The sequence below is a fragment of the Patella vulgata genome, chromosome 2 (genome assembly GCF_932274485.2).
Source record: "Patella vulgata chromosome 2, xgPatVulg1.2, whole genome shotgun sequence".
Lineage (NCBI taxonomy): Eukaryota > Metazoa > Mollusca > Gastropoda > Patellidae > Patella > Patella vulgata.
In genome coordinates, this window is record NC_065880.2 from 47,461,953 (window position 1) to 47,484,028 (window position 22,076).

At 33.2% G+C, this 22,076-nt stretch overlaps 1 protein-coding gene and 1 long non-coding RNA gene across 2 annotated transcripts in view; one reads left to right on the forward strand and one right to left on the reverse strand.

The window, feature by feature from the left end:
* Positions 1-1,162: 1,162 nt before the first annotated feature.
* LOC126809496 (uncharacterized) lies at positions 1,163-7,270 on the forward strand. The gene is made up of 7 exons (XM_050534110.2): positions 1,163-1,203; positions 1,513-1,655; positions 2,041-2,249; positions 2,909-3,816; positions 4,393-4,578; positions 6,191-6,430; positions 6,740-7,270. The coding sequence occupies exons 2-7, from the start codon at positions 1,563-1,565 to the stop codon at positions 7,000-7,002; spliced, it is 1,899 nt and encodes a 632-aa protein (XP_050390067.2). The 5' UTR covers positions 1,163-1,203; positions 1,513-1,562; the 3' UTR covers positions 7,003-7,270.
* LOC130010872 (uncharacterized) overlaps positions 2,348-22,076 on the reverse strand; it is a 29,293-nt gene continuing 9,564 nt past the window's right edge. The window contains exon 3 of the long non-coding RNA XR_008786167.1: positions 2,348-2,604. This is a non-coding gene — a long non-coding RNA (uncharacterized LOC130010872). The remainder of the gene's footprint in view (positions 2,605-22,076) is intronic.

Here is a 22,076-nt window from a genome sequence, read left to right on the forward strand (position 1 = left end):
ATTAGTTGAATATCTTGACTGAGTTCAATGATTAACATTTTGAGCTAAAGCTAAGCAGAGCTAAGCAATTTCATTGGTCGATGCTTTGGGACAAGATAACTTTGATTCCATCTGATAGAGAGTGATGAAACTTAGTGTATAGTTGATAATCAGTTTGATTGCTTGATACTTTTAAAAAAAATAAATGTGCTATTAATTTATGTGTCATCTATTTATTTTGGGATTTTGGCGGGGGACATCAGCCTCACTGTTGGCCAGGGCCTAAAATAACGTGCCTTGGAGCACGAATGTGCTTCGAAATGAAAAATCCGTGCTTCGAAAATAAGAAAAAAAAAATGGTGTAGTGCTCTGAAAAAGTGTAATGTAGCGATGCTTCTAACCCCTAATGGATTCTTCCCCTAAAAAGACTTTAGAAGACAATAATCAGATTTTTCTTTTATTGTGTACCCTTGTTACTGATAGAATTTGTCGATTCCCTAGTTGTACGTGACAAGGAGTAGGGTCGCCTGTCCAACCTCGTGGGTTTTCTCTGGGTCCTCCGGTTTCCTCCCACTGCTAAAAACCCCTACGCGCATGCGAATTATTGAAATAAAATTAAACCATATGTTAGTCCCGAAATTACCTAGTTTGTGTCGAGTGGACGTTAAAGCCCATTTCTCTCTCTCTCTCTGATAGAATTTGAGTTTTGATGTTGATGTTATGATAGAATTTGAATTATAATTCAAATATTATCGTAACAAAGGTGGTGTGTTATCTTCCTAGTGCTGAGTTTTCATGCGAAAAAAAACCTGCGCATAGTCACATAAACTCTGATGTAAACTGTGCCAGACTAGTCCACAGCTCGGAATTTTCCCCACCGGCGCTAGCGGTCGGTCAGACACCGAATCCGTGCTACAAAAAATAAACCTTATTTTAGGCACTGCTGTTGGCTTGTTACAATATCATTTTAAAAGTCTCTCAATATTTTTTTTTCAGCACCATGTATAAGTAGTCCATGTTCTAATAATGGTCAGTGTGTAGATGTTAATATCAGTGATAAAACTGAATTTTCCTGTCAGTGTCATCCTCCATATGATGGTAGTACTTGTCAGATCAGACGCAATCCTTGTAGTTTTCCACCAGATGCAGGAACCTGTAGTGAAACTATACCCAGATATTTCTACGATAAACATACTCAACATTGTTTACCATTTAATTTTACAGGTAATACTCATAGTTGTAGGAATATCTTCCAAATCAGTTACAAATCACCAAAAGATTTCTTTTACATACCATTTGATTATTATTGTGGCATCAATTAAATCTAATTTCATCAATTATCTTATTCTGTATGTATATAGATGAATTAATATCTGAAACCAATCTTGTCCATTCTAATAGATGGTAGTAATAGGAACATATATTTTGCATATGCTGCCCCCCACCCACGATCCCCACCCCCACCTCCACCCCATAATTTCCTGGTTATATTACCAACCACAGTAGTCATATTATATTCTCTTTGTATTCAAGGATGTGGTGGAAATCCTAATAATTTTGTAACAGAAACTGATTGTGAAGGAATGACAATGAAAGGAGCCTGTTGTTTCAGAACATATTCAACAATAGTCAGTGATATAGCACAAGGCTCACATCGTCTTCAAGTTGAATGCCAGGTAGAGTAGAAGATTTGTTTTTCGGAAACCTTGTACATTATATGTGTACTGTTTTCTTTTCTAGTCAGCTTCAAAGTCAAAACTTATTAAAACATGTTTTATATTAGAAACAATTTTAGAATAATCATGAAACATTCAAATTTAGAAGCAACTGTAAAAACACGCTTTTGAGAATATCAGAATCTGATATGTGTGCAGATTCTTACAAACTGAATCCTTGAAAATTCTTGTAGAATAGAAAATAATTGCCATTAAATCTTCAAATATGAACAAAATTTCACCATTTATATGCGTATAAAAGGCACCTAATATCATTTCACATTGGTTATCAGAGACAATGATTTTTCACATTTTAAGAAGTCACATAACTTGAATCTGTTTTCAGTCCTTGCATTTCTCTGAATGTCAAGCTCTACACAGGCAGCCACATGGTGATAGTGAATCTGAAGTTATAAGTTTTACACCTGGTATGACATGTGAAGAAGCTGGTTGTTTAACAGATACTGGTTGTACTAAAGATTATAAAGTAGGAGATGCATTAAGATTAGGCTGTCAGTCTTGTACGTGTCTTAATGGTGGTGGATTACAATGCAGGTAAATACAAAAAACTTATTAAAACATGTTTTATTTTAGAAACAATTTTAATCATGAAACAATTTTAATCATGAAACAATTTTAATCATGAAACATTCAAATTTAGAAGCAAATTTATTATCAAAATAGTACTTGTCTGGCTAACGAAGTAAAATTGATATGATGGCAATCGAAAATGCAAAAATTTCATATCTCTCTGAATTGCATTATTTTGTAGAAAAATTGTAGAGAAATTGTAGCTTTCCAAATCTACATTGTTATAATGTCTTGGATTTTATACAATGTTTAACATATATTGCAATTTAAAACCATGAGTAAGAAGTTCAGTTTCTTTGGAGTTTCTCTGTTCTTTTGTCTGAAAAAGAAAAGTATAATGTAAAGGTAATAGTTTGGCTTATGATCATCTGAGGAGCAGCTCATCATATGTAGTACATATGTAGTGTATCTCTTGATTATGACTTACAATTAATACTAACTTATTTTACTTTTGATCTTTAGCATAGATAGGATGCATATACATGTAATAATTTAATATTTTACAACTTCTTTCATAGCATTTAGTAATTGAACTTATTTACACATGGTACAATTTTATGGATACACAATTACAGAGTTTATCACTATATGACATTGTTTTTATTTTGATGTTTTTATTTTAGTTGTGAACAGATGACAGTAAGAAAGGAAATAAGAGATATGACTAGAGAAGAACTGGTCAGATTTCAAAATGCTGTCATACAGTTAAGAGGTTTTGGTGATGTGAGTATCTGGGAAGAATACAGAGATTTATATATGAAACATGGCATGCATTCTAACGGCGGGCAATTCTATTTACCATGGCATCGACTCTTCTTACGCCGTTTGGAGCAGAAGTTACGGGAAATAGACTGTAATGTTGTTTTACCTTATGTAGATTTCTCGACTGATGTTGGTGATTTTAGCAATGCTGTAATCTGGCAGACAGATTATTTTGGTGGAGATGGTAATAGTCAAAGTGGATGTGTTACAGATCACCCATTCGGTGGTTCAAAACCATGGAGGCCATGTATTATGAGAAATTTCAATGTAAGTGTTAAGCTACCAACTGCTGTTGAAATTGCATTGGCCATTGCATCTGAAGACTACACAGAAATGAGCTTATGCCTTGAAACCTATGCTGCTTATGTTCATAATTATATTGGTGGAGACATGGCTACATCATCAAGTCCGTATGATCCAGTTTTCTATGCCATCCATGCTTATATTGATATGTTATATTGGTCATGGCAGAAACGACATGATAACAAATTTAAATATCCAGTTGTTTTTGGTAATATTCCAATGATTCCATTTAATATTCCACCATCAGACGCATTGGATTCTGAGGCATTATGTGTAACTTATGCATTACCATCAAAGGGTGGTATGTGTAATGTTACGGTGCCAACACTTCCAGGAAGCCCAGGAGTACAGAGAGGAGATCAGAGTCCAGAAGTAGTTGATACTATCAATAGATATAATCAATTTGGTTATAATATAGAAGATAATGATCTACTTAGATTCAATAGATATGGATTCAGACCAGATGGTAAGAAAGTTTAATCTCTCAGTTTAAATATCTATAGATATTGAATAGGAAATTATGCAAATTAGGTATTTCTCATAAATGTACAGCACTATTATGATTATTGTTTTATGGAGGGGAGATGCACTGGCTTAGTGAGTAAGACACTGGATTGGTAACCTGGAGGTTCCATTATATTTTTTGGCAATATCTTATTTTCCATGGCTTGATCCATGCTAAAATGTACTGAAATTGATAATTTAAAATTCAATTAAAAAAACAAAACTGACACATCAAAGGTTAATAATCTCCATGACTAATAAACAAGTATATCATCTGCAGTGTAAAAAATACTTGATTGAATTGAACAATTTTGCACTGATATTTTTTTTTGACATTCAACTGTCGATCTATTGTAGTCAGCATGGGATTCAAAATCATTCAAATGACAATCAGTGGCTTGAAGTAAATGTAAAATTTCTTTTTATCCCTTTCTTCCTTGAATGGAAATCTACAAATGTAACATCATTTTGAAAAAGACTTTCACAAACAAGATGATAAATTACTTAAAGAGATAATCATTGTTATATTTTATGTCAGGTTTTAATAGAGATGGTTATGATCGTGAAGGTTATGATAGTTATGGTTACAATAGATATGGTAAAGATAGAGAAGGTTATGATCAATATGGCTATAATATAGATGGTGTTGATAGAAATGGTAACCAAGATACATCAGATAGATATAGTGATGATGGTTATGATATGAATTGTTTAGATAGACAAGGTAAGCAGGAGCGGATCCAGGAATTTTTGCAGGAGGGGGTTTGCCAGGTTCCTGAGACAATGTGTCTTCCTCCCCTGGTATTGATACAACTAATTTTCAAATACTAAACTAGACTTATACTTCTTATACAAGTAGTGTTTTTCAGATGCCTCCAAATTTTCTATCCAAGTTTATTCATTAATACTGATTAAACGACTCTTAACTAAGCTTAAAAAACAGGAAATGATACCAACACTTTGGTCTACCAAGGCATGTTGCAGTCCCAACTTATCTAGAGACATTTCGATATGTATCGCCCACGTTGTGCGACCTATACAATGCGAATTGTATAGAAGTTTAAACCATGTGTTAGGGTGTCTATCGACAGACATCCTTGTTATTTTGAGCCAATATTTAATCATTTTATACTTATGAATAGGGTGCCTCCCTGCTTTGCTGAGGGTGTGGTTGAGTTGACATGTAGAAGTCTCTTATAAAATTTAAGGTGCACTTGTTCAATATTTGGATACTCAACATAACCCCATACTTCAGAACCATATGTAAGAAGGGATGTTACCATCGTATCAAACAAAAAGAGGGATTTCTCTGTTGTTAAATTGAATTTACAGCTAAATTTATAAAGCATATTCATAGCTTTTGTTCCTTGTTGGGCTAGATGAGAGCAGGTGCTATACCAAACTAATTTAGGGGTAAATAGAAGACCTAAATATTTATATGCTGAGACAGCCTCGATTGTCTCTCCTTCATAATACCACTTTTGTTTTACTTAAGTTAATTTTCATACCGTAATAGAAATACAATTAATTTGCTTTTGTAACCTCCTGACTGTATCTGTACCTGATGGTATGTCATCAGCGTACATTAAGGCTGAAATATTTAGGACATTATTATTAACAGAAATTCCTGAACAATCATTTTTTTGCAACATTTTCAGTAAATCATTCAAGAATAATGTAAAAAGGAATGGGTTAATCATACCCCCTTGTCTTATTCCCGTAGTACTTTGACAAAGTCAGTTGATCTGACTTGACACAGGACTTTAGCTGAGAATACATGGAGTTAATTACTTGGAAAAAATTCCCTTTCACATTATTCTTTAATAAAACAAATTTCAAAATATCATGTCGAACATTGTCGTAGGCCTTCGAGAAATCAACAAATAAACAATAGCATCTACCATTTTTGTGTTTGAGTTGTTTATATTAAAAATAATGTTTGTCATTTATTCAAGAGAATTTGCCATAAATTTGGATACTTGATACTATCTTAATATTTAATATGACGGTGAACATAGGCTGGCTTAGTGGCTAGGGTGCTGATTTGCTAATCAGGAGGTCTCGGGTTCGGTCCTGGTGTTCACTGAGAAAGTTCCTTGGGATATTCCAGCATTTTGTTTACCTTTGTCAGTGGTGTAGGACGGAGGGCATGGTAAGGAACAACATCTAGTCATTGGGATGGTATGAAAAAGAAACCTATTTATTAATGAATCCTTCTTCTTCCCCAATGAAAGATTTATATTTTGATAAATATTTAAATAATGAGGAGTAGATTAATTTTTTTATGAAAGATTTTTGATTCACTCTTTAACCATGTTATTATTACTTTTTTCCAGGTTTATCTCGATTAGGAAGAGACAAGTTTGGTTTTGATATAAATGGCTATGATTTGAACAGTTGTAATGCTATGTTTAATGGTCCTTTTAGTCTTATACATTCTTTTGTAATAATGGAGGCATTAGGAAATCAAGCCAAAGGATTTTTAATGACGTTACATAGAACTTGTGAGCCTCTAGATCCTGTACCTAACTTGTGGTATGATCAGTTCTGGGTGACACAGATTAAAGATGTTACAAGTAAGAAAACTTGAAAGAAATCATTAAAACCATCTTCACAATGCCAATATATTACAACACACACCTGATACCTTGGCCGCAATCCTAAACATCACTGAAAAATATTATTTTAGGATTGAAAATATATCAGAAGAAAAATAAACGTTTGCATTATAAGCTGAAGTCTCCTGCATGCAAAATATTTTAGAAAAAAAGTCTAAGTCATGCTCTGCCACTGCATGCACAATACTGATGAGATATTATATTTAATTTGTGAGTATATTTCAGAATAAACTCATTACTTATGACTACAATCAATTGTTCTTTTAGCTATGGTACCAGCCAAATTTTCACCAACTCAGTCCCTGCCATCTAGTAGGTTTTGTATAGAAGCAGAGCCGTTATTATCACCATGTGCTTGTGAAAGTACGAGTACAACATGCACAGAAAACCCTTGTTTAACGGGACTGTGTCCTGCATATCCTGAAGCTGTCTGCCACTTTGGTTACTGTGGTGATTGTAAGGCCACCTGGTATTTCAATAATATGGAAGTTGATTGTCACTCAGAAAGAGGTAAGTTTCAAAAGATTTAAAGAAACTTGAGGAAACAAGAGAGAGAGAGAGAAATGGGGTTTAACGTCCACTCGACACAAACTAGGTCATTTTGGGACTAACATGGTTTAATTTTATTTCAATAATTCGCTTGCGTGTAGGGGTCTTTAGCAGTGGGAAGAAACCGGAGGACCCAAAGAAAACCCACGAGGTTGGACAGGCAACCCTACTCCTTGTCACGTACAACCGGGGATTCGAAACCACGTCAGTTGACTCAATGACAGGTCTTATGATACAGCGCGCACATGCTAACCATTCGGCCATCCAACCCCCCCCTTGACGAAACAAGCTATGGTACAATAACAGAACACTTGTCGAAACATCGAGCTATATGTGTACAAATCAGTGATTGTTTTCCATATAAATTGTGTTATGTATTTATTGTACTCAACAACTAAATGCCACACAAAGATTATTTGCAGATGTTATTTGGATAAAAAAAACTAAATTTATGAATTCCTATGCTTAGCTTGAAAGAAATAAAAAGATATATGATGTACAAAATAAGATGTTGAAAATATAACCTTATTGTATTGATTATTTCAGATTATTGTAAGCCTAATCCATGTAAACATGGTGGTGAATGTAGACCATCTATATGGCCAGAAGAACCATCTTTAATAACATGTATTTGTCCACCAGGATATGATGGTCATCTATGTCAGTATTTAGCTGTAGATATCTGCAGTTTACCTGTAGATACAGGTACATGTTTATTTGGGGATATTCGGTTGTCCATCATAGAATTTTAGCAAAAAATGGTTAAAAACAAAAACACATACTTACGGAAAATATCTAATTATAGTAAGCTTGATAACTTTGAGAGAATACTCTTCGTAATGTCGCCTTAAATACTGTAGTAGCTGATTTCCATAAGTATGTGTTTTTGTTTTTACTCTATCCAGTTACTAAACACCATTTAAAGATTAAAAAAATGGTTGTTCAGAAAGGAAGAAGTTACCAAAGTAATATGGTAGATAACCTGGGACCCTGGGTAAACTTTTGTAATGGCTTTCAAGGCCAGTTATAGGATTCGTTTTGAGAACAGGTTAAATGATCCTTTTGCCTAACTGATAAAAATTAGAAATGTTATAGCTAATCTAACTTTTGTCGTGGATGGGGAAAAATGCTTTTGGGTACTATCATATCACACAATTTAAGAATTCAGTTATCTAAATAGTGAAAGTAGAGTGCAAAGTATACATCTCAACAATGTTATCTGGAAAAATGAAACAGAATCAGTAGGACAATCTTTTATCGGAATAATTTATCAAATCTAATGTAGCAGGAGGATCGCATGATCGACTCCAGGTCGGGGTTGCACATAACAGTTGAGACCAATTAACAACAACAGTTTATTACGAGACAATATATATACTTTACAGAACAACAAAAACACTGAAAAGATACAAAATGATTATTTACACAAGTGAATTATTAAATGATGTATATATTCTAATAATTTCTAATAGATCAGGAAGCAAGTTATAATATAAGTACTATATTATATGTATTAAAATATCAAGACTATCTATTTACATTTAATCCGTTATGACAAAGATATAAAAATAGATATCAAACATACCCTAAGACAGGTGCTTTTCAGAAAAATAAAGATGCCTATATAGTTGTAAGAAAACACAATTGGGAACACTATAAAATAATTAAACACTACAATTAACAAGACATTACACAGGGGATAATATATTTAATCAATGTTTACTTATGAAATAAAGTTACCTAGTTTCTATATATATATATATATATTAATTTGCTAGTAAATAATTTACTGGTTTAGCATTACTTATATAGTTTAAAATGTCTAGTCCAGTCAAACAAATATTAAACCTACCTTGAAATTAATGATTAATTGTGCTGTAATTAAGTAGAGATGTTGACAGTTGACCAGAAAATAAAAGAGTAAAGTTAGTAACTAGGATAAACAAAGCAAGTTTCTAAGACACTTAAATCTACTCACTATCTTACAATCGCATCTTTAAACTATAAACTACAGTAATTATAACCACTGGAAATACAAGGCTAGCTTAATACACAGGACAATGGAAACTGACTAAAATATTTAAAGAGAATATAACACCCTACTAAAATAGTTAAAGAGAATATACCACCCTACTACACTAACATAACGAAAATTAAATTATTTGATATTTGAAAGATATTTAATACTTTTATTTATTTAAAAATAAGCTCTTAATTTTCTGTTTTAAAGGAAAATGTAGTGAACGTGAAACAAGGTGGCATTTTAACTACAGGTCTCTGAAGTGTGAAGAGTTTATTTACACTGGTTGTCATGGAAATGCTAATAATTTTAATTCAATTGATGCTTGTCAGAATAGATGTATGATTGGAGCATGTTGCTATCGAGAACCTGCTTTTAAGAAAAAGATAATTGGATACAGTCTTCAAGGATATGATAGGTAATTATTATCACCTACATTAGAAAACGAAAATGGAGCCAGATGAAATTAAAGCCATCAGCAGTTTACATATTTATGTTGTAATTGTGTATAGAAATATTTTTAAAGTGTTTTATTAAATTATTATTTTAGACATGCATGGTTAGATTTTCATGATTAAAATTCATTTAATAGGTATGGCTACAGTATTGCTGGAATAAACATAGCAGGTGATCGAGTAACTATAGAAACAGGAACTGAGATTGGAAGAGAGAGATTTACACAAGGTGGATTAGATTGGCAAGGTTAGAAACCACACTTGAAATTCCTCAAGATGTTGTCTTCTTTAAATTTATGTATATCAATTAGAATAATATAATTAAATATAGAAACTAACAGAGATTTAGAATCCACTGTTATTTTTGTTTCACTGCTTTACCTTAATCCCAGAATTTTAGACAGTATATTTAGAAATATATTTTTTTTTTAGGTTATGATCGTAATGGTTATGATTTAGAAGGTTATGATAGATTTGGTTATAATCGGTTAGGTTATGATAGAGAAGGTTTTAATGCTACAGGTTTCAGTAGATTGGGAGAATATGATGGTATCATAGATTATGATACAACTGGATTTGATATGGATGGATTTAATAGGTAATGTTCATTTATATGAAATCAAAGATAGAAACACATGATACAGTTCCCAAAAATCAACTCTCATAAGCCCATAGTTGTATATATATATATATTTCCTGATGGGACAACTGTTAAGCATAACATAAATATTGGTAAATTGGACAATAATTTGTATAACTTATTGATGACCAATTTTGTGATGCTTGATATAAGTGTCTTTTTGTAGAACATATATGTAATCTCTCAACAGATGCAATGAAACAAAATTATTGAAACAGGCTTAAGAAATGTGTTTTATGTATATGATAGAGCTTTATTTTAGGTTTACAAATTCATTGAAACTAAAACAGATTTTTTAATGCAGCTCAGTCTAAGCTTATACATCTCTGCGTACATATAATTGTAATAACTATTTTCACCAAGTTTTATTTTATGTTATTTCAGAGCAGGATTTTCATGCTTGGGCCATAATCGTCTTGGTTTAAATGTGTACAGGACTACAGCGGCTTATAAATATATGTGTCGTTCTATGACCTTAGACAGATGTCAAGGTCTTGAAGAAGATGGAGAGACAGAGGTTGTGAAATATTCATTTGGAAAACAATGTGAAGAAGCAAAATGTGAAGATATGTGCGGTTGTACATACGATAATAAAACTTATAGTATAGGTGAAACATTTGTGGTAGGATGCCAGACTTGTAGATGTTCAGTAACAGGAACCGTGTCATGCCAGTGTGAGATGTCAGTGAAAAGAATTGAGGTTCGAGATATGAGAGAAGATGAAATGGAAAAGTATCAAAGAGCCATTCGTTCATTGCAATTGACAAGAAATGATAAACCAACCAATAAATGGTTTGAAATAGCATCCACATACGCTAACCATAAACCGCAAGCTGTGGGAACCAATTCCTTTTTACCCTGGAACCGATATTTCTTGCGTCTGGTTGAAAGACACCTGCAGGATAATGATTGCAGAGTTTCTATTCCTTATTATGATTGGACAGTTGATGCTGGTAAACCTGCTAAATCTATAATTTGGGCAGCCAATATGTTTGGTGGAAATGGTATGGGCGTGACAGGTTGTGTAAGATATCATCCATTTAAAGACTATTATCCTCCATATTGGTCTCCATGTTTACGACGTCAGTTTAACTCCAGTGTAAGCTTACCAGATGCTGTTCATGTTCAGTTAGCCATGAATGAACCAACATACGAGCGTTTCAGAATCCGTATGGAAATATTTGCAAAATTGTATCAGGGATTTGTGGGCGGCCATATGAGTAGCGAATATGCACCCTATGATCCATTATACTTCTCACTCATGGCGTACATTGATAAACTCTGGAATGATTGGCAGATGAAATATGACAATGGTTTGTTACGATATCCTCGTAGTTCACTGTTCATTCCCATGGTGCCGTTTAAATCAACCCCTGATGAAGTCATGGAGTCAAGGTTACAGATGTGTGTAGAGTATGTGCCTATAACAAAAGGTACAGATTGTAATATAACTGAAATCCGTCATTATGGTTACGATGAAGAGGGCTACGATAGACATGGGTTTAATCAAGTCGGTTTTGACAGAGATGGGTACGACGTCACTGGTCTAAATGCTAATGGTGAGGTAGACACTAAAAGTATATACATTGACCAGGGTTACAATAACCAGGGTTATGGTAGAGATGGATACGACAGTAGCGGATTTGATCGCTATGGATTTTATGTGGATTCTTATAATCTGGATGGATATAATGCAGAGGGGTATGATCGTCAAGGCTATGATAGGTATGGATTTGACAAAAATGGCTTCAACTCATTTGGTCTCAATAGAAATGGTTCAAGTAAAATGGATAGAGTTATATCTCAAGTAAAGATATTTGACGACTATGGATATAATAAGTTTGGATTTGATAAATATGGATTTGATAGAGATGGTTATGATATTTATGGATTTGATGCCAGCGGATTTGATAGAATGATGTGTAATTACTATTATCTGGGACCAATGTATATGCTGGTAAAACAGTATGTTGAGACGAAGTTGAAGAATCTGGATAATGAAACCTTGATCAGCATTAATAGACCATGTCCATTTGTATCAGATTTAGAACAGTGGCAGATAACAACTAATTGGTTGAGTAGAAATCGTCAGGTGGCCATGATAGATATGATTGATTTAGAGAGAAATATAAGTATTGATGGTAGATATGTAGGTAATACCTGGAGACCAACACCACCTGATGACAGGTAAGTACAAATGATTAATATTCTGTAAGTTATGACGTCATTTCATTTACTATTTAGATTAATTGCATATTTGTAGACGTGTTCATAGTCGAAACTGTTCTGATTGGATTAAGAAAAGGTCTGTGTCATATTGGAAGAGTAAAAACGAAGCATCTAATCAGCTGGTGGTTTAAAACCTTCTTCTCAACAATGCAATAAATTTATATTTTATATTTACTCTAAATATTTTCATGACGATTTACATATTTATATTAATTTTAAAGGTTATTTATTGTACGTCATATGTATTCTAAACGTCAAAAGATATAACTTCTATTTTAAGTGCGATGCATACTAACTGTGGTATATTAATATATAAATTGTATTTTAAATTTTGTGTATTGTAATATATAATTTGTATTTTAAATTTTGTGTATTGTAAGTTAGGTGTATACTGTAATATATAGATTGTGTATAGATTTGATATATAGGTTATGTATTGTAAGTTAGATGTATACTGTAATATATAGGTTGTATAATGTAAGTATGTGTATCAACTGTGATATATGTAATTCATAAGTTGTATTTATTTTTTAGGTTGTGTATAGTAAGTCAGATGTATACTAACTGTGATGTAGGACAGATGCCAGTTCTATGTGATGAAGACATGTGTAAAGGGAGAACATGCCCAGGTAATCAAGACTATTTACATAAACCAGAAAGTTTCTATACTAATAATTTCATTCCCTGGGTACTGACTGAAAACTGCATATTTTTAATTCAGGTGAATGTTAATAAATGTTGAACAATGGCTTTTGAGGGAACTCTATACATTAGAAGGTTGGTCTACCTCATCTCTGTGCCTCCCCAATGATCTGTCTGCAAAGTACACAACTGGTGTTTTTTATTAAAATGTTTTTTGATTTAAATGTTTTTCAGGTCATCCTACAGGTGTGTGTAGAACAAGTAATTGTGGTAGCTGTTACCATGAATGGTATGATGGTATTACTGGTAACTTACTCAACTGTACAGGTAATATATCTTATCTATCATACTAATCCTTAAACTGTTTAAAACAAAAGTTCTTTTGGACATTTCTATATATGGATTAAAATTTCAAAAAATGCAATTTTCAAAAAAGTGGCGATTGTTGACAACTTTGAAAGAGATATTAATTTATATTTTATCTAAAGGCTGTACAACTCAGCGAGGTGAAGAAAAGCATGAAGGAGAAAGATGGAAGAATTCAATCTGTGATGGTTGTGTTTGTGAGGTACATTTGATATTATTGACTTTCATAATTCAAGATATCATATTAATGACATGGTTGTACAGATTTGGGTGTTAAGATTTTATTGTTGGGATTCAAACCTATAACTCTGGCATTGGAACTAGACAACACTATGAGGTGACCAGAAAAAAATTCTCCCTGATCTAGTTGTTTGGAAGCTTGGTTTCTGTTTCAAAATTTTACCCATCGGACATTTTTAATTGAGGGTTAACAGAGACCAAAATTGAATCACCAGAAGATCTTGTTAGCTTCAGGAAATAGGTTCAATAAGCTTCCATTCCCCATAACAAACTTAAACAAAAAAGTTCAAAGCCTTAATTGTCATGCACAATTGTAGGGATGCTATTTCAAAAATTTGCTCATTGGGTTTAATAGAGGCCAGAATTAGGTCACCAGAAGTGGTTTGTCAGCTTCAGGAAATAGGGTCAATAAGCTTCCATTCTCTTTAATAGACTTCAACTACAAATATTTTTATGCTTTGTAGCATATCGTGTTCTGAATACAAAAAAATGGGTGAACCTCACTATTTTTCATATTCAATTCCCGTACAATATTCAAATTTATGTCAGTAATATTCCTACAAAATTATGTGTTTGACGTAATACAATAAAATGAAAGCAAAAGGTCCATGATAAGAATAGTTTGTGATGTCGAAACATTGTTTGTCTTCTTTATAAGAAGGTATTTTAAAATTACATCAGTGTAGCATTGACACTCATATGCAATCTAGGCATAGTCGCCATGTTATTGTTGTTTGCCCACGGTAATCGAGATGAGTAGTGGATATCCACTCAGTACTGTTAATATTTTATGGAATTCTGATGTCCGATTTGGCATATTCCTGATCTGTTGGAAAATCACATAGGACATATCTGAAATATACAGGTGAAGTAGCAACCCTACATTGTTGTATGCACTTTTGGCTTAAATTTCAAAAATAAGTTAACTAATGTTTATTAGCAGCTAATGATAAGAAGATATTTATGTCTGTTAGACTGGAATTCTGATGCTATATTTTACAAATATGTATTATTGTGGAAAAAAGTTGAATACTAATATAAATTTTTTTTTTTCAGAACGGAATGTCTATATGTACTGAAACTATTTGCCCATCTATATACTGTCAACATCCTATACACCTTGATGATCAATGTTGTCCAACCTGTGATGGTTAGTTGGTTATAACCTTATTATTTTTATGTTATTTCTCTTGTATATTGAATATACAAACCTGTCTTGGTGATTTATACCTACTGTGAATTTTAAATATACATAATGTGTTAATTATCTGTATGGGGTGTATATATATGTGTAGTGATGATATAATGTGTTATGGTCTCCCTGTGTGCTATCTAACATTGCATATAAATAAGGTATAGTAATGTTTATTAGATATTGTCTGCGATATCACCTCGGTGGACGCGGACGTAAAATACAACTAACTAACAACAACGTTTATTAGATATGTATATTAGATGTTGAGTACACTATGGTATACAAATGGGATCAAGTAGTGTATATTGGGTGTGAAGTAAATCTTTGTGTATTGGATTGAAATCTAATTTACAACCAAATACATCTCTCTTGAACAATTTTGTCTTTTAGAATGTCTCAGACATGCTAATAAAATGATAAGTCTTTTATAGAAAATTGTTTGATAACAAGAAAAATTGTTTTGGGACTGGCAGCAAAATATTTAGAAAAAATATATTATGTATTTCAGCTGGTTGTGATTTCAATGGTCAAGTATTTCCAACTGGATCACGATTCCGACCAGAGAATGATGTATGTTCTGTCTGTGATTGTTTGAGGGGTAATGTATCATGTCGTGCTCTTCCATGTATACCTCTAGATGATTGTCAGAGTATTGTAAAACCAGACGGAGAATGTTGTCCTATATGTTTAGATTGTGGTCGACATGCTGATGGTCAACAATGGAATCCATCTCCGTGTCAAACCTGTACATGTAATGTAAGTGGGGTTTAAATTTGTTCCAAAATCAATAAAACTGTTTTTTTCTCCCAATATCAGTTATGATCATTTTGTGTTTTCTTGAATTTATATTTACTGATCATTTTAAAATACCTTTTAATTCTGAATATCTCTTGGCATATTATGCTTTGTTGCTGTTGATATTTTGATATTGTTTTAAATGGGTGTGATTTGATTCTAGAGAGGAGAAGTACTGTGTGAACAGATACTGTGTGGAATACCAGATTGTGCTCATCCTTATACACCGGATGGTGAATGCTGTCCTGGATGTCGTGGTATGTTAATTACTTTTACTTATAGTAATTTGTATTTCTTGTATAATTTGTAGTTATAAGTAGTTATTGTGAAGGATTTAGGGACATAATACACTGTTAAAGTGAAAGTGTGGTAAACGGACTAGGTTTGTGATCACATTGTAATGGTAGGAGAGTGTAAGGTGTGATTAATGTAGCAGGAAACATTTTTTGCATAGAATTGACAATATCAGTATCAGTGTGGTTTGGGTCTTAAACTGGTAGGGAAAGGATTTACTACAAAGCTCATCCCTATACATATTTTAAACTAAATACAAAATCTATATAATAACCAATATTGATATTTCTATTTGCAGCTTGTTATTATGAAGGACAGCTATATGAAGATGGTGAACAATTCCGAAAAGATGAATGTTCTACATGTAGATGTCATCAAGGAAATGTAGAATGTCAGGAACCAGAATGTCCGTCTGTTAATTGTAGAAATGCTATAATTCCTCCAGGACAGTGTTGCCCATCTTGTGAAAATGGTGAGCAAGATTATGCCATTCAGAATTTCTGTAAAGTTATGAGTATGACATGAAGAAGATTTGTAAAGCTATGACATTAAGAATTTCTGTAAAGCTATGACATTAAGAATTTCTGTAACATTAAGAATTTCTGTAAAGCTATGGCATTAAGAATTTCTGTAAACTATGAGTATCTATACAGTTTATGATTATAAATGATCTAATCTACTATAATTTATATTTACAGATTGTACGTACGAGGGAAGAGTATTTAAACATCAAGATTTATTTATGCCTACCTATAATATGTGTTTAAATTGTTCGTGCTTTAATTCCCTGGTTAGATGTACACCTAGAGTATGTCCTGTTAATAATCTGCCTTGTGATCATCCATTAAAAAGACTTGGTGAATGTTGTCCTTCTTATTGTGCTAAAACAAGTAAGTAATGTGGCATGTCTGCATTTTCCTTTTGATTTGCCTAAAATTCAGGTAGACTGCTCAACTTAATGCAGATGCAACACAATGCCACAAGAGCAATACCAAATCAAATTGTCAAAAGTAGTCTAAAGCTGTTAGATAGATAAGGACAATTGTTATGTGCCCCTTAGATAAAGCAAGTGGCCTTGTGCACAGTGTCTGTTATAAAAATGATTTGCCATGTAGTCATATGCATTAAATTTATGATATTTCTGTTGGACAAATAGATATTATTTTACAGCATGTGAACATGAAGGACGTGAATATAGTGATGGTGAATCATGGACACCAAGATCACCATGTCAGAGATGTGATTGTCGTAGTGGTGAGGTTATCTGTAGGGTTAGAGAAACTTGTTCATTAGAATGTACACATGGTGTTGTGACAGCTGGTAAATGTTGTTCTGTCTGCTCAGGTAAGAATTATACAGGAGAGAGAATTAAACCATAGTACTGGTATACAGAAAATAATATACTAAAAAATGAGCACAAATTTTAGATTGCCCACTTGTGAATTAAAGAAGCATATTACCATATTTACAACATAGGTCTATGTAAAGCCAACTAATTATGGAATATCAAAGCAGTTACTTTATACTTTGAGCAAAATATCGTTGCATGGATTTTGTAAATTTCGTTAAAATTAACCAACAAGTGGTTGCCATGCACATTTTGCAAGAGATGGACAGAAAACAAGTTAAAAAAAAAAAGGCGATTTTTCATACAATCGGGGGACATAATCCAGGAAGTTATGGTCCGATATGCGCGAATATCAAAAGGAATTGAAATCTCTGGGATATAAACATATATTTTAAGTTTCATCAAAATCAGATAAGAATTCTGACCTAGAGGGTCCACAACCTTGGTTTTACATACACTTACAGTATGTGCATACAAGGAACGGCCATATTTTTCGGCAGTTTTGTTCTGATTTTCACGTAATTTGAACTTAACCATCATTAGATTGTAACACTGATATATTTAAACGTCCACAATAATCCAGGAAGTTACGATCCGATATGTGTGAATATCGAAAAGAACTAAGATCTTTGGGATATAAACATATATTTAAGTTTCATGAAAATCGTACAAAACTTGTGACCTCTAGCGAGTTCACAAACTTGGTATTACATAATTTTACACTATTTGCGTTCAAGGTGCAGCCATTTTGTCGAGCAGTTTCAGTCTGATTTTTACGAAATTCGAACTCAATCGCAATTTATTCGTATAATTAGGGGCTATAATCCAGGAAGTTACCGTTTGATGTGCACAAATATCAAAAGGAAGAGAGATCTTTGGGACAGGACATAAACACATGCATTAAGTTTCATCAAAATTGTGACCTCCACAACCTTGATATTACATACTATTTGTGTACATAGAGCGTCCATTTTCTCCGGCAGTTTCAGTCCGATTTTCACGAAATTCAAACTCAATCATCTTTTTGGTGTAACGGTGATATATTTTAATGGGTTTTTTTTAAATTGGATAAAAATTATGACCTCTAGGGGGACCACAAGCTAAAAACTGATTTTCCGTACAATCAAGGGTGATAATTCAGGAAGTTGCAGTCCTATATGCGCAAATATCGAAGGGAACTGAGATCTTTGGGTTATAAACATCCGTTTCGAGTTTCATATAAATCGTGACCTCTAGAGTGTCCATTAGCTAAAAGCATGATTATTCGTACAATCAGGGGTCATTATCCATGAAGTTTCGATCCGATACATGCCAGTATCGAAAGGAACCAAGATCTTTTGGAGATAAACCTATATTTCAAGTTTCATCAAAATCGGTTAAGAATTGTGACCTGTAGAGTGTCCACAAACAAATTGTGAACGGACAGGGCTGATGACAATATACGTCCACATATAAGATCATATGATAAACTTACAGGTCTACTGTATACATTTGTATCTTTAGGCTGTTTATAAGATTATTATTTATCTGTTTATTATATTTAGATTGTTTATGTGTTTATTACATTTAGATTGTTTATGTGTTTATTACATTTAGATTGTTTATACAAGTTGTTTATAAGATTATGATTGATTATTTATGTGTTTATTATATTTAGATTGTTTATATGATGGTAGAGTCATCGGAAATGGTAAAAACTTTATACGAGGTGGGGATGGTGAGACATGTCAACAATGTATGTGTAAACAAGGTAATATTGAATGTACATTGAGTGAAAGATGTCCAGATTTAACCTGTATGAGACCTAGAACAAATAGAGGTGATTGCTGTCCATCTTGTCCGGGTAAGTAAATTTATAAGAGTTAATTAAAGTATAAGTTCTAATAATAAAATGGGGCAAATGGGGGCAACTATAATTTCATACATACGTGTCGTGTCAGATAATCTTAAGTACAACTGATAACTACCGCAAGTCAGAAATGTATGACTTGTGTTTTAGGCTTGTTTTGGGCTGATAGCCGCAGTTGAGTTAGAGTAATATAATCCCATTTTTGTCAGGTTTTGGATAGAGAGGTCAGAGGTTCATCTTTGGAAATGTAAATATTTCAGCTTTTGAACTGTCTATAACATAAGGTATGTTAGGAATCTGAAAATTATCAAAGACCTCTGAATCTTTTGACTCAGCCGTGGTCATCAACCATCAACCAGGCTATAGTTGCCTGGTATACTGGTCAGTTTGGGATATACAGATAATTCATTTTGTCATGGTGGAACATGAAGAACAGCTTCTTCGTGAATGTGTATTGAAATGTTATTGAGAAATGATTTGATTTTAAGCATGTATTTTCATTACAGTTTGTGATTATCAAGGCAGGACATATCAACATGGTGATGTAGTATCACAAGAACAGTGCCTTACTTGTACATGTTTAGATGGTAAGTAAACTTTCAGGGAAACTTTAATATGGTTTTTATCATTTCATTCAAATGACTAAATTCTTTACCTTGCCAGGCCTTAAGTCATGCACCACTGATTAGGCGAAACCAGGATGGACAATTCTGACAAAATTACTCAACCAACACCAGAATTGAACCCTGGACCTCCTAGTTACTTAGCCAAGGCCATACTCATCCAAGCCACAATTGTTTTGACTGATGGGGGAAGGAGAGATGAACCCTAAATACCATCTCTCTTTCTTTTACAAACAGGTCAAGTTCAATGTGAAAAAGAAAAATGTCCTTCTAAGAGATGTCGACAACCAAAGTTTAGTGATAATCAATGTTGTCCTGATTGTGATGGTTGTGAATATTATAATCAAGTTTATGATGAAGGTCAAAGATTTCTATCACCTAGAGATACATGTGAAAACTGTATTTGTCAGGTTTGTATCAAAAATATTCCTTGGTTAATTATTTAATGTTTGTGATAATGATTATTTAATGTTTGTGATAATGATCTGTTAATAATCTATATAAAACAAAGGAAGATATATAGCCGAAAACAAAAATATTCACTTCCAGAAATGAGTAAAAATCATTGTACTTTCTGCACCAACCAGGTAATGTAGACCTGCACATTCTATGCAGTATAGTATGAAGGAAATTTTGTCCTGACAGCGGTGCTATGGCCTACACTTGTTTTAATATCCAACTGTAAGGAGATCTTAAAAATACTGCTTATGGTATACACAAAACCATGCTTTATTTTTGTACCATCTGAATGACTAGATACCTTTCCTTGCCAAACCCTCCATCCTGCACCACTGACAAGGGGAAACCAGATTAGAAATTCCTGAGAAACTTTCTTGACCAACATCGGGATCAAACCTGGAACCTCCTGTGGTTGTCTCCCCATTGTCCAAATCAATTCCAATTGAAGTCACTAATTTGTGACTCAACAAAAATCGTTTTATTTGTAGGCTACTTGTATATGTAGTCAAAATGTAAATATGGAATACTAAAGGAAAAAGTTTTTGAAATTGATCTATTTGATTTTAATATTTACTCTATGTTAGTAAAATATTGTAAAATAATCCTATATGTTTTGTTTTTTTATAAAGCAAGGACAAGTTACATGTAAATCTATAGAATCAACCTGTCCACCTACGTCATGTACTCATCCTGAACAAGTTCGTAATCAGTGTTGTAGAAGATGTGACGGCTGTGAATATCTTCGTCGTAGATTTAAACATGGACAGAAGTTTTCACCGCCAGGAGAAGATAAGTGTCGAGTGTGTTCATGCCAGGTTCGTACCTATTTTGTGACAATTTAAAGCCACTGATCTCCATTTGAAGTATTTTGATACAAAGACAAATCTGGTATAAATGTGGAATTCAATTCATTTGATGAAATATGATATGATTATTTCAGTATGGATCGGTAAAATGTGAACGAATGGAATGTCCGGATGTAAATTGTTTAGAACCCAAGTTATTACCTGGTTCATGTTGTCCGAGCTGTAAAGCTACCTGTACGTTAGGAGATACAGAGTACAGAGAAGGTCAACAATTTGATGACCCCAGAAATCAATGTTCCATCTGCAATTGTAGGGTAAGAAAAACTGATAATTTGTTTGTTTACCTAATTATATTCTTTCACATATTAATATTGTCTGACATATATATTATTTACGAGAGGTTATAGGCAAAGGCTGTTCTCCAATCCTTATTCAGATTAAGTCTCTAAATAAGATTGTTTCTTTCAGGCTTGGGTTTGTTCTTAGTAATTTATTTCTTTAGTGAAAGTATTCATGCCGTATTATGACCTCTTTTATATTTTAGAATGGAGAAATTGTGTGCACTGCTCGTAATTGTCCTATTCTAGCCTGTAGTCACCCAGCTACTGTACCTAATCAATGTTGTGCTACATGTGAATTCTGTTATTATGAAAGACGTATTTTCCGTAGTATGCAGAGATTTATTCATCCAAATGACACATGTCAAGAATGTGTTTGTCAGGTAAATCTTACGATTATAGAACTGTATTTTAGATTTGAAAATATTTTGGATGAATTCCAATTTCCGACAACCTTATTCATACAATTTCTCAACTGATTGTACTTCTAAGTGGCATGAGATGTTCTAAAAATAGAAAGTAGACCGAGCCTCATGCATCTTTATTGTCTTCTTTAATCTAGTTACATGGCTGCAGGCACCATCTAAGGCATCCCTCACATCCTCTGCATGGGTAAATTTAATTCCCCCTAATTAAACCAGTGCAATCATCAGCAATTTTTTTAATTTAAACTGCTGATTGGCTTTAAGCCTGTGTGATAGCCAATGAAAGCCTACAATGCAAAAATGTGGTAGTGTATTAATACATATAACACGG

Excerpts from the sequence above, each read along its gene's own strand:
- LOC126809496 (XM_050534110.2), top strand. The coding sequence starts at position 1,563 with ATGACAATGAAAGGAGCCTGTTGTTTCAGAACATATTCAACAATAGTC. Across the intron at positions 2,250-2,908 it reads GGTGGTGGATTACAATGCAG|TTGTGAACAGATGACAGTAA; the intron begins GTAAATACAAAA and ends TTTTTATTTTAG. Across the intron at positions 6,431-6,739 it reads ACAGATTAAAGATGTTACAA|CTATGGTACCAGCCAAATTT; the intron begins GTAAGAAAACTT and ends TTGTTCTTTTAG.